Source organism: Schistosoma mansoni (genome assembly GCF_000237925.1).
Source record: "Schistosoma mansoni, WGS project CABG00000000 data, supercontig 0160, strain Puerto Rico, whole genome shotgun sequence".
NCBI lineage: Eukaryota > Metazoa > Platyhelminthes > Trematoda > Strigeidida > Schistosomatidae > Schistosoma > Schistosoma mansoni.
Genome location: NW_017386051.1, coordinates 40,253 through 61,743, shown reverse-complemented (window position 1 = coordinate 61,743; position 21,491 = coordinate 40,253). Strand labels below are relative to the sequence as shown.

Here is a 21,491-nt window from a genome sequence, read left to right as displayed (position 1 = left end):
TATACTCGGTTTATTGATTACTGTCTCCCACGCTCCCAGCCACATTTGGCTTGATTTTGTACAGACATTATTTCCTATTTTATGGTGTGGTCTGCCTGTCTGGTATATAGACAAAGTATGCTTGAAATAAACGATTCGCATTACAGCAGCTGCTATTGGTGTTCTGGACTCAAGTGGACGGGTTAGGCGGATAAGGGCCAATAAGGCCGCTAGATTACTAATACTAATCGAACGTCATTGTCACAGTGTGAAGGTCGTAGAAGTCGTATTCTATTGGGGGATAATTTACCCGAATTACGTCCTTGTTTAATTCGTAAGGTCATAACAAAGCAGCGACGACCTTGATCAAGACATAAAAATTGGCGACGGCTAGGTCAAGTCATAACAGGGTCCTCCAAGGCTCAATACCTCTTCTCTTCTTGATTTACATTGACGATCTTCCTCAACAAGTTTCATCTGACTTATTGGGTTTTTTTTGATGTTAAACTTTGGAGAGAGATACGTAACCATAAGGATATACTAGTACTCCAGGAGGATCTGACTCGACTTCAAAGTTGGGCAGACGACAACGGACTTACCTTCAACACTTCAAAGTGCAAAGTAGTCCGCCTGCGACATGTTGCAGACTATAGTTACAGCTTAGGTAACTCCTCTCTAGAAGTCTATCAAGTCGAAAAAGATTTAGGAGTGCTGGTACCCTACGACCTGAAGTCGTATGCGAACTGTGACAAAAACGCCTTTCAAGTAAACCTTGCACTTGAGGATACAACGGATATTCTAGTTTTTCAACTAACAACCAGTAGTATCTTCTATAATCGATCGTTCCCGGCCAGAGGAAATCAGACGAGAAGAGGTAGGAATGATATATTTGATACGTTACCAATATATCGAGGAACCTTTACTATAAGCTGGCTATAGAAATGTAGGAGCAGTGTCCCACGCCGAGTTGAAACGTGATCTGGTACGGATGCATGACCGAAAGCCTTCAGTTAAACAAGTCCACTTAAACAACGTGGTCAGCATCTAATGTCGAACACTTAATGAGCTATTGATTTTGGGGAACTATTTACAGCTACACATTGATAACATTGAAGCGCGTTTTTGGCCAGTTCGACGGTAGAACCTTCCACATAATCTTCAACAGTTTTATCCGTCCCCATTTAGAGTACGGAAACATAGTATTTCCTCCCTCCCTCCCTCCAAAAGGATAAGGACACTCTGGAACGTATCCAACGTTGAGCCACGAAATCAGTTCAGGGACTCAAATTCAAACCTTATGAAGAGCGCCTCCAATCACTTAACCTTTACCCGTTAGAGTATAGGCGTCTTAGGGGTGACCTTCTTATGACTTGCAGTATCCTCAACACTTCTGGTCATTCCTTTATACATCTACTTAAGCTTAGTCACAACACTAACCTAAGAGGTAACACCCAGAAACTGGAGACCCAACATAGCAGAACAGACTGCAGACACAACTTATACTCCGTAAAAGTTGTCAAATGCTGGAATTCGTTGCCGACTGAGCTAGTCCAAGCGACTTCCCAGGAGTCGTTTAAGAGGAAACTTGACTTATTCTTAAGGACTAAGGACAACGTATTCTTTTGATTTACTAAATTCTTTTTTTTCCTCTATTATCGTTCATATACCTAGGTTCTTGCCTGGAGGTATTGTTGATCCACTGCTACTAGACGCGGAAGCCCGTTAAGCGAAAGCTTCTTCTATTCCGTCCTCAACCATTTGAATCATTTGAGAGAGTGGAATCAAGGTCATCGAAACAAAAATGGCGGAAAGTTCTAAATGGCCTAATTCTAAGAAAGTAGGTTCTTTAAAATCGGGAGGTTGGTTTATTCCCAAAATCATTTTCTTTTCCCTGTGCTTAAGGGAATTTTTTGTATATCGTCTCTTTCTATATGCTTGCCGATCAGTTTAAATGGCGTGAACAAGACATCGTTATAGCGACGGTTATAACCATATACGGTTAACCCACATGCTTCTTTCCGTTTCACCATGGAATGTAGTGTGATAAACGCAACAAGTGGGATCACACTGTGTACAATAAACTCACTGGCTGCATATAAGCGTTGCTACGAGCCTCTATCACGATGACCATGCAAAGCATGCTTTGCACCTTGCAAGGTGCTCTACAAAGTTTCTTCTGGTGCTTGATGTTATTGAGCTGCTAAATATAACTGGAAAGCTTTAGTCAAATAAACAGGCGACAGTAGATAAGCAGTCGTTTAATCAACAGTCTGGGGGTTTGTTGTAAGTAGTTAGTGGCTTAGTAACTTTGTGATCAACCGATGTAAAATAAAAGAATAGGGACCTAATTTAATAACATATGGTTAATCACTTTCGAAACTAAGTCCATTCTCAGAAAATCGAGTTATAGATTTGCGTACGTGGGTGTTGATGTAGTTGGAAAAGCATTTCCCAACGGAATGAGCCTTCGAATCAATTGTATATTGGTTATCTTCAACGAGTGATGAAAAATGTAGCTGTGTTATTCATACATTTGTCTTTCGAACATTAGTCCATGGGTTTAAAATCTGCCTAACGTACCTCTTCACAAAACCCGGAAGTTCTATTAAGTAGATCTAAATCTGAAGCCCCCCAAACCCTGATACGACCGAGGGTGGGGAGAGTCCACTCTCCATCTCGAAATGCTCTCACATGGCCATGAGTATGCACCCACTGGACTTCAGGATCCTGAAGGAACAAATGGTGTGTGAACCTAATGTTGATCACCGTCCACCATGGGACCGCATCTACTAATGTTGATCCATTGCCTCATAGATCAGGTCAATAGGTCAGAGGCTCGGGGTGTGGCCCTCTAAGGAAACCACCTGCTTCGGTTTGGGCGCCCGAACAGTATCGTGGCCCTCACACAAATCAAATGACGAAGTGTGGCGCATATATATTTGGCACCTCCTTGTCCCAATGTTTGTGTTTAAATACGTATCACAAGTGATGGAATTTGCCAATAGACAACCAATCTTTCTGAATTTACGCTGCGATTTCTTTAGATGTCAACTTAACTAGGATTGATAAGACTCCATAATTCAGATGAAAATATTATGAGATCAATTTAGTGTCAACTGTCAATCTAACATTCAGATTTTCCGTATAAAATATATATATATATATATGTATATATATATGGAAAATATTCTTGGTCTTTGCCCTCATATTTCCTAAATATCGTTGTTAGCTGAATTTTCTTTTTCCCACTTGTTTTCTAGATGTATTCAGTCAACATTTGGGTTGTAGTACTATATTCCTGTACTTTGATTATTCAAAATATTGTTGTGTCTACATTTGACGTAAGTTTTATTCGATAATACTAATTTTACTAATAAATAATTTCAGATAACTTCGTATGTAGCATTTTGCAACAATACAAATTTATATCAAATATCAGTTAAGAATGAAACACACACATTATGGTTTTTAATATCTGCCAGTGAATATCATCCTCCTTCCTTAATATTAATACAAACTACTGAAGAATCTATCGTCTCTGTGAACTGTTCCCGTTTTGACAGTAATGATGCGTTAGATTATAGGAATTCAGTTTTCATTAATAATGCTATCCAATCTTACGGATTAATATTACATAGGGTGAGATTTGTTTTTGAAATTCATGTTCTATTATTCAAATTAGATAATTCGATATCGTGATATAAATGGTGAAACAATTGCTCCTGACACAGGAAAGCAAACAGAGACATTTTTAGGAAGTAATTTAAATTGGACAGTTGCATCATTTAGGAATGATTCAAAGGATAATCAAATAACTATCGAGTATGAAGCTAGACAATCGTTAGATTCTCATGAGAAAATAGACGGTGTTATCAAACTGAGTGTATGTTGACTTTTAGTAATTAATTTTTTTTAAATAATTCAATATTTGGTCAAGATATAATTTGTTTTCTGGGTGTTATTTCCTATCTTAATCATTTATCTACAGTTTGTTGAGTAACAGCTACTAGCGGAATCCTCGATATATGTTTCATGTTACTTATGGTACGTCAGCATCTCAATGTTGATATTTACGCTGACATTTCAACTGAAACGACCAACACATTATCTGTTGAGCTATTGTGTCCAAGTAATCTCTGGTTTATGTAACTAGGATAAATTTTAAATAGGAATAATATATTTGTAAAATCTCAGCGAATGAATTTGATTTTACAAATATATTATTCCTATTTAATGTCTTACATCAACTCGGCGCTCAAATACTGTGAAACTATTCGTTCTAATTTAGACGAGAGTTCTTATATATTATTCTGCAATAGGATAAATTTTATTTGCAAAGGTTTCTATTTTTGCATTGTTAGTGGTGAGGACTGCAATTTTCTAACCTTTACTAAAATATGTTCATCAGCTGAGAGGATTTAATAGGCGTTGTTATGTAGTCACTTTTTATTGAAATTTGATAGAGGTCAATTGTAGTCTTCTACATTGTTAACGAGGATTATTTATTTATTTATTTAAACACATAAATATTGGTACAAAAAGCACCAGATAAATATGCGCCTCACAAATCTCATTTGATTTGTGTGAGGACTGTGATACTGCCCAGGTGCCCAGACTGAAGCAGGTGGTTTTCTTAGGGGGCCACACCCCGAGCCTTTGACCTGAAGGTCCAGTCCACAAGGCAGTGGAGCATCTTAAGGAGATGCAGTCTCATGGTAGCCGGTGACCAACAATAGGTTCATACGCCATTCGTTCTCTCAGTATACTGGAGCCCATGTGCACCATTGGTTTGGAATCACGGTTTTCCAACTCCTCTAGGTGAACTCGCCATGTCCACCAACCCGGATAAAGTGCCGGACATTCGCTTTTCGTCCTCTCACTTTTGTGAACAACATCGTTGCCACGAGAAGGCAGTGAGTAGGACTTCCCTGGCAGAGGCTATATACTCGCGTGGCCATGTGAGAGCATTTCGAGAGGGAGAGCGGACTCTCCGCACTCTCGGCCGTACCAGGGCATTTGGGGGCTGTTAACGAGGAGAAAAAATACAAAGCCTTATAAGTAGTTTGTCATTTATTTTGCTTTCATATAAGTATCTAGTAATATGCTTTTTTAAATTCAGATTGGTAAAAAGTGAAAGTGTTCCAGGTAGATTTATCTGATGACTCAAACAGAGGACTAAAAGTGCATCCTGGATTCCATTACGATTTTTTTAGATCTAATCCTAATAAACCTTGTGACGTGATCAAAACATTCAAGCCATCAGCTTAGGATGCATATAGGTCAATAAAGATTAATCTGTTTCAATCATTAACAGTAACAGTGGCAAAACTATTACAGTTATCATCTAGATCTGTTAAAAAAGTTAGTGGCTATCTGGACTGATAATCTCAGTCGATAACACGTCAACTGTTTGAGGCGAAATATACTAGATTCCAGTGTTTTCATTATGATCATTTTATAAAAAGGAAAACAAAAGACTGACAAACTTGACAACCTATTTTTCGAGACACTACCCTTATTTGTTTATGCGTAATTATGAACATTTGGGTTATGTTTCCTTTATTTACCTTACGTCGAATTTCCATCTGATTGATAAACTGTCGCCATATCTTGTTCTACTTTCAACCCATTGTAAGTTGATCGTAAGCTTGGTATTCTGATTCTTCCTCTATACCCTTTGCTTTTAGTACACATACTTTGTTTTATTATGTTTTCTAGTTTATATGCCTATGTATTTATTCATGCATTTTTTGAAGGTAACTTCAGATTTCTGCCTAATTTGGAGATACGATTTTTCTAACTACAGCCATCTCTTCTGCTGACTAATCAGCATCTGTGTGGTAGATAATTTGTGGTCCGATAGGATAGTTTCTGCCTGCAAAGCTAAATTCGTCACAATCGAACTCACTCATCCAGTTTCAAGGTTACGTTAAGTAGTCTAGCTTCCTTAAGAGTGTTTATTAGTCCTGGGGCAAATTTCTCCACAGCCCTAAGAACAAAATCAATGGGCAGACCAAAGTCACAGTAGCTCATCTCATGTTCTTGCTTTTTTATTTTCTTTATATTTCACACAAAAACATCTTGTCTGAGTTTTATCTTTTCCCCTATGCATCCAGAAACATTACAGTGCCTTCTCTAGAAAATGTAATATGTAAATTTTCTAAATTTAAAATATTCCTAAAGACGTCATATATCAGGAATTAACCAACCTGGTTATTATGGAAACCAAGAAGTACCCTGAACATAGTTATTTCAACCCATGGACGTAAGTTTGGCTGGAAAACTATATAACCATTAGATCACTAGTTATTTCACATAAGTAAATTGTGGCTAACATTGGAATCCATGACGCTTTATTTTTCTTATTTGCGATTTGCCAGTTAGATATACCTAGATTCGAATGTTGATACTCACCTTAAAACTCAAACTCGATAACTTTGATTCAAAAGTTTAATCCATCAATCACTGAGCTACTGGATGCAAACTACTGACTTATTCAACGGGAATGATGTTTATATTATTGTTAGTAAAAAGGCTTGAGTTGTTCTCCACAGATTGCTTATGTACACTAAGAAAAATCTGATCAAAATGTAGTCATGAATATCAGTAACAGAAGAGTTGATATTCCTACTTAATAGTCTGGTTATCGATGGGTTTTTTTCTTTTCTTCTCTTCCTCAATGCTTGATGGTTTATTCAATTGTAGTGACAGTCATGTATCCTTAAAGTTACTATTTCCTAACCAATGCCAATTCTTCCCACTAGAATATTATCACATTTGTCTGTTTATATTATTATTTGGGAGTGTATATGGTTATAGGTGTTCAGTAAAAGATTAAGGATGATGTATATCTATAAATGGTTTGCCTGCTTCGGTTTGGGCACCCGGGCAGTATCACAGCCCACACACAAATGACATGAAATGACGCACTACACTAACTACACTGCTCTCGTTCCTAATAGAAGAAAGACAATTTACATTATTATTATTATTATTACCATTATTATTATTATTATTATTGTTATTATTATTATTATTACTATTATTTACTACGTCGCTTTTTTACTCCCTTTATTCCCAAATTGTGTATCCTTCCTTTCCAACTTATGCAGTAGCTCGCCCATGGTGGAAACTCTGTCCCATCTAAACGATCTCCAGTCACCATCTGGTTGAAAGTGAATGCTTCCACCGATTACGAATACTGAAGCAGTCTTTCTGAAACCACGTACGCCGTTCAAGCTGGCTTCCTTCAACGTTCGCACACTAATGCAGATCGGACAACAGATGGGGCTGGCTATGTCTTTGGAAAGTCCTAATGTTGATGTTTGTTGTCTATCCGAGACCCGTATTCAAGACTAGTGAAGTACTACAAATTCGCTCTCCATCTGTTGCTTCGAAAAGCTTGTTTCACGTGCACTTATCCGGGGACTCTGTGGCATCTTCGTCTGGTCTTGCTGGTGTTGGTGTTGCACTAAGCGCTAGAGCTGAGGCAGCACTAATCGATTGGATCTCCATTAACAGTCGGTTATGTGCTGTTAGATTAGAAAGTTCCATCAAAGTGAGAAGAAATCGGCGTGAGAATCGGTGTCTCTTCGTCATCTCCGCCTATGCCCCTACAGATTGCAGCCCGGATGCAATCAAGGATGAGTTTTACCACCAGTTAACAGTTCTTCTCCAGAAAGCGCGTTCGACAGATATTGTAGTATTAGCCGGAGACTTGAATGCTCAGGTCGGGCGTCTAGGCACAGAAGAGAGTCGTTTAGGTGGCCAATGGGGACTTATTGGTCGCAGGACAGATAACGGGGACCGTTTGCTGCAACTGTGCACAGACCACAACCTGTTTCTGGCTAGAACTAACTTCTGGCAGAGTCATCGCCGTTATGCCACCTGGCGTCCTCCCTCTGCATCTCAAGCCTGGACTCAGATTGATCACATCGCGATCAGCTACCGCTGGCGTGGTTGTGTACAAGGCTGCCGCTCCTTTTGGAGTACCTATCTGGAGTCTGATCATGCCCTGGTCTGCGCCAATCTTACCTTACTTTTCAGTGGCCGAAGAATTGACCGCCATCAACTGATTGATGTTAGTAAACTGGCTGCAACTTCTGTTGCAAGTAAGTATCGAGCGGAGCTAGCTTCTAGGCTAGCTACCATCCCACCGAAAAGTATAGATGAGCATTGGTTGTATCTTCATGACGCCATGAAAATGACGAGTGAAGCCGCTTGCGGCTTCGCGAAACGTCCCGCTTATAAGCACTGGGTTTCTTCTGGCTCCCTACAACTGATCGAAGCCCGTCGGTCTACTCCGGGTGACCGTGAGTATGACCACAAACGAAGGCTGTTACGTAGTAAAATTGGGCAAAGCTTGCGTAAGGACGGAGAAGCCTGGTGGTCGCAGCGTGCTAATGAGATGGAAGCAGCAGCTGCATCTGATAACTGCCAGAAGCTCTTCCAACTCATCCGAGCCACTGGCAGCAAGAAGTCTGGTGTGAGTGAAACAATCTACGAGGATGACGGGATGCCAATCACTAACATCTCTCGACTTCTCGGACGATGGGCAGAATTTTTCGAAGGGCAGTTCAACTGGCCTGCTGCTCCGGCAACATCTACCAGTTTGTCCTGCCCCCCATGACCGGTGACGACTGATCCACCAAATGAGGCGAAAGTCCGCAAGGAACTCCAACTCTTGAAGCGCTACAAATCACCGGGCCCAGATGAGTTACCTCCGGCTCTTTTTAAAGATGGTGGTGACTTTCTGGCTAAGGAACTGACGGTGTTGTTTGCAAAGGTTTGGGAGCTAGAAAGTGTTCCAACATCATGGAATGAGTCAATAGTCGTCTCTATCTTTAAAAAGGGTTCACGTTGTTCCTGTAACAACTATCGGGGGATGAGTCTACTTCCAATTGCGTCCAAACTATTGGCTTCTGTCATTCTTCGTAGGTTGTTTAAAACCCGAGAACGATTGAATCGCGAGGAGCAGGCTGGTTTTCGTTCTGGTCGAGGATGCATTGATCATATCTTCACCCTCCGCCAAATGTTAGAACACCATCATACTTATCGCAGGCCAACAATCGTAGTGTTTCTTGATATCAGGGCTGCCTTCGATTCGTTGGACAGGACTGTTCTCTGGGATTGTCTATTGAAGAAGGGTGTGCCTGAGAAGTTTATTAACATCTTAAAGGCCCTGTATACGAACACCTCAGGCAGAGTGAGGGCATACAACCACCTTTCTCCCTTGTTCCATTCGAGCAGTGGGGTTAGGCAGGGTTGCCCGATCTCACCATTCCTCTTCAAGTTTGCCATCGATGACATTCTGGGAACAGCTCTGATGGATGTAAGTAATGGCGGTGTGGATCTGTTGCCTGGAGAACAACTTCTCGACCTTGAGTATGCGGGTGATATTGTCTTACTGTGCGATAATACCTAAGCCATGCAATCCATACTTAATCAGTTGGCAATCAGTGTCCGCAGGTACGGCATGTGCTTTGCACCCTCCAAGTGCAAAGTACTCCTACAAGACTGGCAGGATTCTCATCCTGTACTCACCCTGGATGGTGAGCAGATTGAAGTAGTTGAGAAGTTCGTGTATCTAGGTAGCTATATAAGTGCTGGTGGTTGCGTGAGTGATGAGATTGATGCACGTATAATGAAAGCCAGAGCGGCTTATGCCAATCTGGGCCATCTTTGGCGCCATCGTGATGTTAGTCTGGCTGTAAAAGGTCGGATCTACAATGCGTCGGTGAGAGCAGTTTTGCTCTATGCTTGTGAAACCTGGCCTCTCCGAGTTGAGGATGTTAGACGTTTCTCTGTGTTCGATCATCGTTGTCTCCGAAGGATTGCTGACATCCAGTGGCAACACCATGTTAGTAATGCAGAGGTTCGGCATCGTGTGTTCGGGCGCAGAGACGATAATTCAATTGGTGTCACCATCTTGAAACACCGACTTCGGTGGCTCGGACATGTTTTACGAATGTCGTCCCAGAGACAGACTTCCACGTCGTGCATTATTTGCCGACTCTGGGACTGGTTGGAAAAAGCGGAGAGGAGGTCAGTGTATGACATGGTGTCGTGGTATGAAAGAAAGCTGCAAAGGGCTAGCTTCTGTTGGTCCTTCACGACTCTCTGGCTGGGGTCCGAGAGATGGTGCAACACAGTGGCTAGAGACGTTATCAGATATGGCTCAGAATAGAAGCCAGTGGCGATCCTCCTGCAACCTTCTTTTACTTTCTACATAAAGAGTGGTTCTAACTTTCTTAACTGAAAGAGTCTTCTGGTTGTACATTTTAGTCCGCCTTATCTTCTCATCCCTTCTCTTCCTACTTTCATTATTTTGTGTGGCGCATATGTATCTGGTGCCCTTTGTACCAATATATATGTGTTTAAATAAATAAATAAATAATAAATGGTTTGTCTACCAATTCTTAAATTTCAGTTTTTTCATAACTTTAGTAGACATTTGTGTGCATTGTTTCTCGTCAAAATGAAAATTCAAAATCCTCACGGAATATTCAAAATTAAAGAATATTCGAGCGAATAATTGCTTTCAATAACTTCATCATTAGGCTCAACAGTTTCAAGTCCATAAATATTGTGGCTGGGTTGGTGGATACGGAGGATCAACCTAGGGGAGTTGGAAAATCTTTATTTCAGACCTATGGTTCACATGGGCTCCAGGATCCTAAAGGAACAAATGGCGTATCAACCTGTTGTTGGTCACCGGCTACCATGGGACTTCATATCCTTACGTTGCTCCACTGCTTTGTGGATTAGACTTTTATGTCAAAGGTTCAGGGTGTGGCCCCCTAAAAAAAACCACTAGTTTCGGTTTGGGCATCGGTCCAAGGTGCCACACCTCATTAGCACAACAAGATGAACAAATTCATAGAAGTAGTTACTTCAATGGTAGTAATATATAAAAGAAGGATTGTGTATATGGATATAATACAGGAAGAAGGAATTGGTCCGTAGAAATAAAGTTATAAAGCGATTTTAATCTCACGGTTTAAGGACAAACAGAGAGTGTATACACCTACAGTACTTTGTGAATTCATTTGTTTCTTCTCAACTTTTATTGTTGTCGTGCATAAATTTATCAGGTTCTACATTGACTAAATAATTGCTTGATTTAACTAGAATTAGTTTATATTGGTGCTGATGATGTCGTACGGAATAACGATGAAAGCTCCACGACTAAACCATCCAGTTCACACAACAAAACTCCATCAAAATATTTGAAAAAAAATCAATAACATTCACTAAATATACATATTCTTTGTGTTTTTTATTCTCTCTCTTTCTCTCTTTTTATATCTTATCAGTTTAAAGTGTACAAAACAACGGAACAACCACATAAACAAATGTATTATTGTATTGAGAATGCTTTAAGTATTTTAATTGAATTAACATTGGACAAAGTTGAAGTAATCAATTCAAATGATAATTTTTCACCTGTTCTATTAATTTTTTCTAATCATTCACTTATGGACAATTCATATTATTGGAATAAAACAACTATTCAAAAATATTGTGAAGATGGTCCTTTAGGCAAAATAAAAGTATGTTAAACTACTACTACTACTTATCATTGGGATGTATTTTTTTTATTTTTTCAATAATTTTTTTGTATTTATGTAAACAGTTTCATTTTAATGGAAGATTCTTCAATAATGTATTACAAAAGAAAACTCTGTTAAAACCACTGTGTCAGCGTCTACTGGTATACATTTCCAGATTCAGTTAGCTCACAGTATGGTACAATGATCGGTCTCATTTCGATTCTGACAAATGACTCCTTATTTATTATTATTGAGTATAACATTGGATAAGATTATAAGCAAAGATGAATGGTGATTAGCAGTGGAATCTAGGACGCGAGTTTCGTCCTATTTTGGACTCGTCAACCAGATGTACCTGCATCTCGGAGTTGATGTTCACTCCGGGACTCGAAGCTAGTGCTGTTCGCTTCAAACTCCATCGCGTTATCGACTTAGCTACTGAGTCCTGATAACCACCAGCTTGTGTAATGGGTGAAGTTTTAATTAATTGTTTGTTTAAATCTTCCTATTGATGTTTAGGATTGCAATTCATCAATCTTATTAACATATGTGCATCCTGTGCGGCTTGCTTCGTTATAGCCCTAATTCACAAGCATTATAAGCAAAGATGGATGGATTAATGCGATTGTTGTCAATCGGTTCCTATTACTCTTGATGCTTTAGAAAGATCAAAAGTTAAAACTTAAAATATTTTTTTTTTCATAAATAATTATTAGTGATAGTAGGTGCCTGTATATCGTGTTCTCATTCTATATTAATTATTTTATATGTACATATTATTACTTGACCTTTGAATGATCCAACAATCGTATATGTGTTTGCGATATTCGGCAACTTCCTGGATTAAAAGCTCATGATGGAAGTAGTAGTTCTCTAAAAAGATCGCAAATGCATGCAGCTTTACTGCTGACAATTGCCAACCAATTAAAGAGATTTAAATCCATGGTTCCTACTGAATGCATTTAACCAACCACTACTGCTACCAATAAACATTCAATAATATAATGCCGAGTCACTTAAATTGTTAGTCTTACACAACATAAAACCTGGCCACATATATACATTAGTTTAAGTTACCACATCTCGTTAGCATGGCAAGCTGAAATTGTTAGGCCGTATCACAGAGTAGTTATTATTATTTATTATTATTTAAACACATAAACATTGGCACAAGAGGGCACCATATATATATGCGCCGCACGAATCACAGAGTAGTAGAGGTATTAATAACAGTAATAATGGTGATAGGAAAGAATGAGTATCAAAGATACAATTCGAGTAGAAAACATAGATTAGTGAAATAAAAGAATTTTTTACCAGGAATTTATAAATTTAGTATCTAAGGTAAAGCAATGATTGAAGGCATCTGCCCCGTTTCGAATGATTTTGAGTTACGTCATTTTAAGTCTGTAACCATTGCGGTAATCACACGGACCCCCACCAAGTAATCTGGACTCGTCTACTTGGTTCAATCAGTATTTCCATGGACTTGGTAGTTTGGGCGACCCTAGCTTTCTTTCACATACTCCTACAACATCTATCATCTCACATCAAGGTAGTCGGTGGGTGGGCTTACGTAATGCATATCGTAACCATTTTAGTGAATAAAAATTCATTACCTCATCAATTAACTCTCCATACTTAGTCGGTATTATGTATCTAACCTCAGAATTTCTAACCCGATGGTCTCAAAATATACGAGTAATCTTTCGAAGATACCTATATTCGAATATTAGTAATCTACACGTATCCTGTATTTTTAAAGGTCACATTTCACAGCTATTGAATAGAATGGAACAAACTGCTATGGAGTATACTCGTTCTTTAATCTGTAAATGAATATCTTGCCTATGCCATAGACGATACAAGTTCGTAAAAACCAACCGAAGTTTCTGATGTCGTGCTGAGATTACATCACACATCAACCCACCAAAGGTGAAGTAAAGTGATCATCTCCAGTTGCTTCACTTTCTATAATTATTAGTTCAGACGTTAAGCCAGATCAGTCTTGTAGCAACATTTTGCATTTAGATTGCTATATTTGGAGAGATTACGAAATCACCTAAATTCGGCGAAGGGAATGAGGGATCAGCAACACAACGACAAGAAAAGCTAAACTATTCTGAGGCGTCTCAGCCCTGCTAACTAGGGGGAGAAAACCAGGTCCAAATGAGGGAAAGTTATGTTCCACGATCTAACCAAACACACAACCCAAGCATATATATATAGTATAAAATGGTCCTTCGAAAACGCCACAAAGTAACATAATAAATGAAGCAACGAATCAGTGACATTTAGAGTTTTCTTCATTCAATGTAGTCACTATTCAGTTATATCACTCAGCGAACATCGTTTGTATAAGTTAACTGTGAACTAGATAAATAAAGTATTGATCAAAAAGGAGTAAAAATGCCAAGAGATATCAATAATGAAATCCATTAAATATTAATGTTTATAATTCATTCAAGTATACAGGTTCATGTACACTTGTGATGAATGAACAGTCAGTTGGAGGAAGACCAATTTAAACTTCATTGCATAATCGCACAGTGGTTTATTAAAATGTGAAAATCGTACATCTTCGCACATCTTCTTTGAATTGTCTTTTATAAGCTTCATTATTTCTTCATTCCTGTTGTTATCTTGATTGCCTTCAGTTTCCTTCTGTCTTTTCTTCCTTTCAATCTTCTTAAACTTCTTGTCGCAGACGTTCCACTTTCGACTGGTGTTACATGTTACTTATATATGCAAACATTAGTAGCATACACCACACTCGTCCCCTCTTTAAACGTTCGCTCCTGTGATTGTTCTGCTCTCCATGCCACTTTATTCTTTACCACAGTCTGTGCCACGCTCCTCGTCAAAATGTCGAATCCGCCGGTCGTAGCTCCGTCGACCTCCCGAGTCATCTAAATCCGATGTCCACCCAGCACCAGGAATGTCTAACACCTGCGCTCCAGCGACCCACTGAGCTATCAACATTCGATGTCCGCCCAGTAGCCGCACCGTCCCACTGCTTCTCTCCGTCGACAGCAACTGCTACAGCCAACGCCATCCCTCCCTGCACGAGACTACCTCAGCTGGCAACTTCCCTTCCAACTCTGTGATAGCGTCCGCAGAACTGCACTCTCTCCGCCCTCCGTTTGGCAGTGACCTCAAATGTGGCGAACGGGACTTGGCAGGGGTGGCCAATTTATTTCGGAATATCTTTGTAAAATATGAAAACCATACATTAAATACATCGTCTGCACATCTTCCATCAATTGTTCTTTATATGCTTCATGATTCCCTGAATTCTGTTGTTAATACAATCACTTTCTGTTCTCTTCAATTGAATCTTCTCAATCTGCTGGCATGCATTCCACCTTCGATTGGTGCCACATACTACTTACATCTATCGACTTAAGTAGCATATACTACACACTTAGTTTTATGTTACATATCAAGTATTTGGTATTAGTTATACTTACAATCTGGTTTCTGAAACGGTAGTAGTAATATGAGAGAATAGTGTTTGCGAATTTGTCATTTAGTGATTGAAAGTTGAATATCTTTAACCATTGAACAGTTGTTCCACTTTTCCATGTAAGGATTCTTATCAAAGAATATAATAAGATGGCTATTAATGCTATATAGAGTTCTCTCTCACATTGATCAGTAGTATTTATTATTACAAAAGGGGATAATTTAACTCATGATTAAAAAGTCCTATGAATTATCATCTTGCAAATTAAATTGTGGACATTGCTAAGGTCTACCGGCTAATAAAAAGTACTTACCCACTCCTATACTTATATACAGGGACAATCTACTTCTTATATTACTATATTGGAAATATCAATTCTCATATCACTCTTTACTGCAAAATACTATCTAAAGACATAAGTTTCACGATGTACTTTCAACATACAATCCAAAGCTAAGAATGATTTCATGGAAATTAGTATTTTGGATAGTTTGTTGATGGATTACCTCTTGTTTGTCTATTATCTCTTGAGACACTAATGACTATCACGTACTGCATTCAGTAATCGGAATTCCAACTATGATTTTTTTTATCCAGCGTCTACTATTCCATCTATAGTTTAACATTTTAGACTTGACCAACTGTACGTTCTAAACTGGACTGTTGTCAACCTTAAGTCAACATAAGCTACAATCCTATTGGCTCTCTCTGTAAAGAAGTCACCAGTCAGTCAGCACAACTAACAACTATCTCAAACACTCATTACTTCATATACACAGATTATTAAACTGGTATAGTACATCAAATAAGATATCACACTTTAAACAATGATATCATAACTGACAGAGAACAAAACAAATGGTACATGATTGTTTAATAATAATTAGGAAATAAAGTATAGTAACAGTTGATAGGTCAACTATTAGTCTACAGTAAGGAGAGTATGACAATAACACAATTCATTTATTAATTCATTTTATTTCATATTATATTTCCCAGTCACCATTTATCCAATTAGGATTGGAAGTATCAAAAGATAATAAAGTAATTCAATCTACACGGCCCAATGCATACTTACAATTTCCTGCAGCTTATTGGATCGATCCTCAAAATATTCAGGCTCAATTAGTTCGACTTGGTACTGCCCGGCCTATTGACAATCGTTATGTTAAGACAAAATCATATCATTTCGGTTTACCATTCGCTTTGTATGGTGATCGATTTGATCAAATTCATGATCAATCAACTGAAAATCACGTTGCTGTACGTGAACAAATTATAAATTTAGGCAGTCCTCATTCGAAACATTACTATACTAACACAAATTATTCATCGTGGTAAGCTTATTTATTATTTGATTATTGTGGAAACTTGAGCTGAATAATATGCATCTACCTTTACTGATTAGTTTAACAGTCAGTGATTTCATGGGGTGATGTCTCGTCTCGGTTTGAACGCCCTTAGATTTCTTACAACTTAGTCGTAATTCACCTCTCATTGAGATAAGCGGTCGCTGGATATACATTACACTTATCCTAACTACCTTAACTGATGGAAATTCGTCGCCCCATCAACTTACTATCTCTACCTAGTACTATGTACTTAAATTCATCATTGATGATTCGGTGCTTTAAATGAATGCGATCAGTGCTTCAAAGACATCTGTATTTAAATACTAGTAACCTAGGCATATCCTTGCTTTCCAAACACCACGTTTCAAAGCCGTAAAATAACAGAACGAACTAATGTATAGTATTATCGAGGGCTAGAGGAGAATGGAGATGTTATATCAAGTGTTCAATAAAGTTCGTTTGAGTTATTACCACTGTTCATCAAACTTATCAATTACATTAATTCTTTAATTAAAAGATGGACATTTAGACTATAACGCAGCTGACGCAAATCCGCAAAATGTAACCGGGCTTTATGAATATACGCTCAGATTCCATTAGACACCAACTCAGCAGGGCTGATGAAATTTTTAAGATAAGTAAATTGGTCGATGCGTTTAGCTAGTACACTTTTTATCATTAATTTATTCGTTGGTTCGGACTAGTTCGGAAGTAACAGTTTGTATTTAAGGTATAAGAACCGAACTCCAAACGTGCTTGCATTGTTACCCAAGGTGATTAAAAGACTGAATTTTATTAGAGTATTTATCTAACAGAACTATGTTATGTGTATTTTCTAAATGGAATGATGACATCTCACTGCAAGTTATCAACGCTTGGATAATTGAATAACAAAACCTGAAAAAGAATGTTTGACAGAGTTAAATGAAACAAACAAATGTGCTACTCACATAATTAGAAATGTGAGTAGCTTTAGAATTGGCATTGTGTATTAGACCTAGTCGATTGTACTGAATGTAATATTCGCTTATAGTATATAAATCAAGTGTAATTACTTTAGGATTAATTCCAATCACCACTTGAATGATCTTACACTATGTTGTCATTTACAGAATTGTTCTATGGAAAAGGTGATTTTTCACGTGTTCGGAGACGTATTAACCTTAATTTCAGATAGTCAGCCAATGGTAGACGTACAATCTGGTACAATAATACACAGTAAATTAAGTTGCCATTTCATATCAACACGATAAGTTTAACAACATGAATAGCAAAGCAATCGAAGATTGAATATTAAAAATATATAAATAAGGAAAGCAAAATGATAACGTATATGTAGAAGAATATTAGAAATCACAATCTCGAATAAGACAATATATGTATCTGGATCATTGTGATAATTTCTATGCCATATGGTCGAATATCCTCAACTAATGATTACGATAGTCGTTCGGAACTCAACCAGATAGTTTGCACTTACAATCGTAACTTATATCATAAGTTGTTGACTTCATGGTCTGGTGTCAAGTTTTAGTTTCGCCACCCTCAAGCTTTCTTCCAAACTACTCTTACACCGACAAACATCAAGTATGAAGGTAGACTATAGTTATGCTTACACACTACAAGTTCCAACCACTTCAGTTATGAATAAAAAAAATATTATACTTTCCCATAAACCGACTTATCACATTTACCTAGCATCTTTCTTTTAAATTGGAAAAAATGCTCATCCGATTGTTCTATGATACGTCACCACTCATTATCGAACCATTCAATCTACATCCATCTTCTACTTTCATAGATCATGTTTCATAATCAACATACTGTTCAGCAAAGTATACTTATCCTTTAGTTAACCCCTTCCAGCCATATAGAATGGTGAAGCCTAGTAGGCCCTTTTGGAGAAGAGTGCTACATCGAATCACGGCACAACTATCGGGGTGGGATAGCTGTTTTTGCACTGCTTACTCAGAACCATTAAATAACTCTCACAACCCATTTTTTGCCTTTTTGTTTTTATTTTTTTGGGCAGACTCATTTTTTATTTAACCACTTTTTTTGAACCCTCAATAGTTATGCAATGACTCCTTGTAGCATTCGTAATCGTTTTCGGGTATTGGTAGAGTGGTTGATTAGGCCGATCTCGACCACCCGCGATTAACCGCTCACGTTAGTTCATGGAAACAGTCCCATTAATCCAGGAGGAGGCATGACGAGGACGTGTGAGTCGGATTTTGCCCTCCCCCCACATAAACCGACTCCTCGACCGGGAATCGAACCTGGGCCTTCCACGTGACAGGCGGAGATACTCACCACTATACAATCGAGGAATATCGCATTTAGTTAACAATTTTAATATCTCGCCTACGATGAGTTTAATCAAGAAAAAAAAATTATCATCTTACTACCTTAAGAAAATCCTTTTTTGTTCTCTCTTCATTTTTTGTTTAATTCCCTTTAGTTTTGTTTCGTTTTAACCCCTTTTCATTTTTTTTCCTTTTTGCATCATTATGTCGTATAGGATTTTCATTGCCGGTATAGGTGATCCGGATATTATACCATCAAATGATGACGATAATGACAACAATACCAGCAACAAAAATTCGATTATTTCAGCGTTTATTTGTGGATTATTGATTATTGTTGGCTCAATTGGTAGTGTTTTTGTAATACGTCGAATACAACGTAGACATTATCAAAGAATATCTGAATTAACTAGTATTGGTAATAATAATAATAGTAATAATGAAGCTGTTAATAGTTACTCACCAATAGTAGCACAAGAACTATCCTCCATAAATGATAATCGTATAGTTGAACCATATCAGTATGAGAAATTAGTTAGTCAACCCAATCATGAACTAATCAGTAATAATTATCATACTATAACTAATGAAAATGATTATTTACCAAATAACAATATGTCTACTATGAATTGGAATAATTATCCACCTCCATATAAATCTATTACAAAAGATTATTAGAAAAAACAAACATCCAATGATTAAATTGTACGTTACTACTACTACTACTACTACTAACACTACTGATACTACTAACAACTGTTCATCAAAGAGAACTTATTATACTTTGATATGATTATTATTTTTTTTTGGAATAAAACTAAATTCTTATATTTATTTATTACTTATAACAATTCAAGCATCATCGTCTCCACCATGTTGATGTTTTTTGGTGTCCATATTCATCCCCGGTGTTCATCATCATCGATATTATTATTATTATTACGAACACATTTATTACCCGGTCCCTAATCAACACATTTTTAGATAATTTTAGATTATTACAATAAATTTTTTTTCTCTTTCAAATTTATATTTCTTCATTGATTTATTAAAATCCTTAAAGAATTCTTTATTGTAGTGTTAAGGAGTTAGGGAAATACGAAAACATTTTCTTGATTTTATTATTCAATAGAAGTTGCTAGAGAATTTTTAAGGAAAATAAAAGTCGATAGGGTACACGTCAGGCTGATTTGGATAGTCATCTACGCTGTTATTAAATTTGACAGTCTCTCAGAAGTCTCCATGTTTATTGGTCAGGTGTAATACTAAAAATAAAATACCTACGTCTTTCTGTAAACAAACTGATCTTGGAGTAAAGCTTTTATTCTCCTTTCGCGCCTTCTTTCTAATGCTTCAGGAGACACGTGAGCCCCCAGATACCTTGGTACGGCCGAGAGTGAGGAGGGGCCACTCTCCCTCTCGAAATGCTCTCACATGGCCACGCCGATATACTCTCTGGCAGGGAAGTCCTACTCACTGCCTTCTCGTGGCGGGAGCGTTGTTTACGAAATTGAGAGGACGAAAAGCGAATGTCCGGCGCTTTAACCAGGTTGGTGGACATGGTGAGTCCACATAGGGAAGTTGGAAAACCCTGATTCCAAACCAATGGCGCATATGGGCTCCAGGATCTAGGATATGTTGGATATTTTATATTTCAAGTGAATTTCGCTGAATATGTAGTATTTGAAACTTTTAGAGATCTCTTCTTACGAACAACGGTGTTGAATTGTGGAAAATTGGCTAGTAATTGATTAATCATTGAATAGTGACACATCTCATGTGTAGTTGGTCCTTTGATGCAGGCCGAACTGTCGATCAAGTTGCAATGTGAGTCACTAATCTGAACATCATGTCCACTAAGTTGAACTGTTTCATGGTTGAAAGTAATCGGCAGAAAATCCGGCACCTATGTTTAAAATCTCACTGAGAATGCCAGTTCCTCCAGGAATGTTGGGATACCTTGATGACATGTCCCAACTAGCAAGAAATCTTGATTCAGTATTCTCTATTGATTGGCTCCAACTGCCAACCAGAATAGATATTAGATTGTACACTGGAAATGTTCACCTGATTTTTGACTCAAAGAATAATATTTACTACGTTGTCTGTCTATTATTCAATATGAATTCGCTATTAAACACAGAGTATTCTGTTACCGTATGATTGCTTATTACGGTTCGAACGTATTCTCAGTAGTATATGATTGGTAATACTACTAACTGTGTATATAAATCTTGACATGTATGTTTAACTAATTTCAAACTTGTGAAATAATACTTAACCTCTGTTATCAGCACTTGAGCCTTTCTGTTACTTTAACGTACGTTTGTATAAAAAATTTACGGGAATTAAGTTAAAGTCTGTCAGTAAAGATTTAATTTTTAGATTAGGTAAAAAGAAAATACCTGTAATTTAGTTGAAGAGGTTTTGTGGAGATTTGTTTGATTCATCTCAAACGCATCGACAATTTCACTTATCTTGAGAGTCTGATCAGCCCTTATGGGTTGGTGTCCGGCGAAATCTCTACAAGGATTCAAAAAGCTCGTTTGGCTTTTGCCAACTTACGTCACATTTGGTGAAGACGAGATATCCATCTATCAATTAAAGGACGAGTATATTGCACTGCAGTTCGTTTTGTTTTAGTTTACGGCTGCGAATTGTGGCCATTAAGGGTAGGGGATTCTCGTAAGTTACTAGTATTTGGTCACAGATGTCTTGGAAATATTGCCAGAATCTACTAGGATCACCGGGTAAGTAATAATGGGCCACGTATTACTCATGCTCAACCACCGATTACTACAACGCACGATGCTTACTAGTGTTGAAGACGGCTGGA

At 37.8% G+C, this 21,491-nt stretch overlaps 1 protein-coding gene and 1 non-coding gene across 2 annotated transcripts; one reads left to right on the top strand and one right to left on the bottom strand.

Annotated features, from left to right (window-relative positions):
* Positions 1 to 1,765: 1,765 nt before the first annotated feature.
* Positions 1,766 to 19,770, top strand: Smp_174490 (hypothetical protein). Its single transcript, XM_018797932.1, has 7 exons — positions 1,766 to 1,816; positions 3,240 to 3,320; positions 3,367 to 3,618; positions 3,662 to 3,862; positions 11,295 to 11,531; positions 15,997 to 16,334; positions 18,871 to 19,770. Exons 1-7 carry the CDS (start codon positions 1,781 to 1,783, stop codon positions 19,331 to 19,333), a joined length of 1,608 nt encoding a protein of 535 aa, XP_018646748.1. The 5' UTR covers positions 1,766 to 1,780; the 3' UTR covers positions 19,334 to 19,770.
* Smp_tRNA_01160_Asp_GTC.1.1 lies at positions 18,609 to 18,679 on the bottom strand. Its single transcript has one exon. It is a non-coding gene (tRNA).
* Positions 19,771 to 21,491: the final 1,721 nt, after the last annotated feature.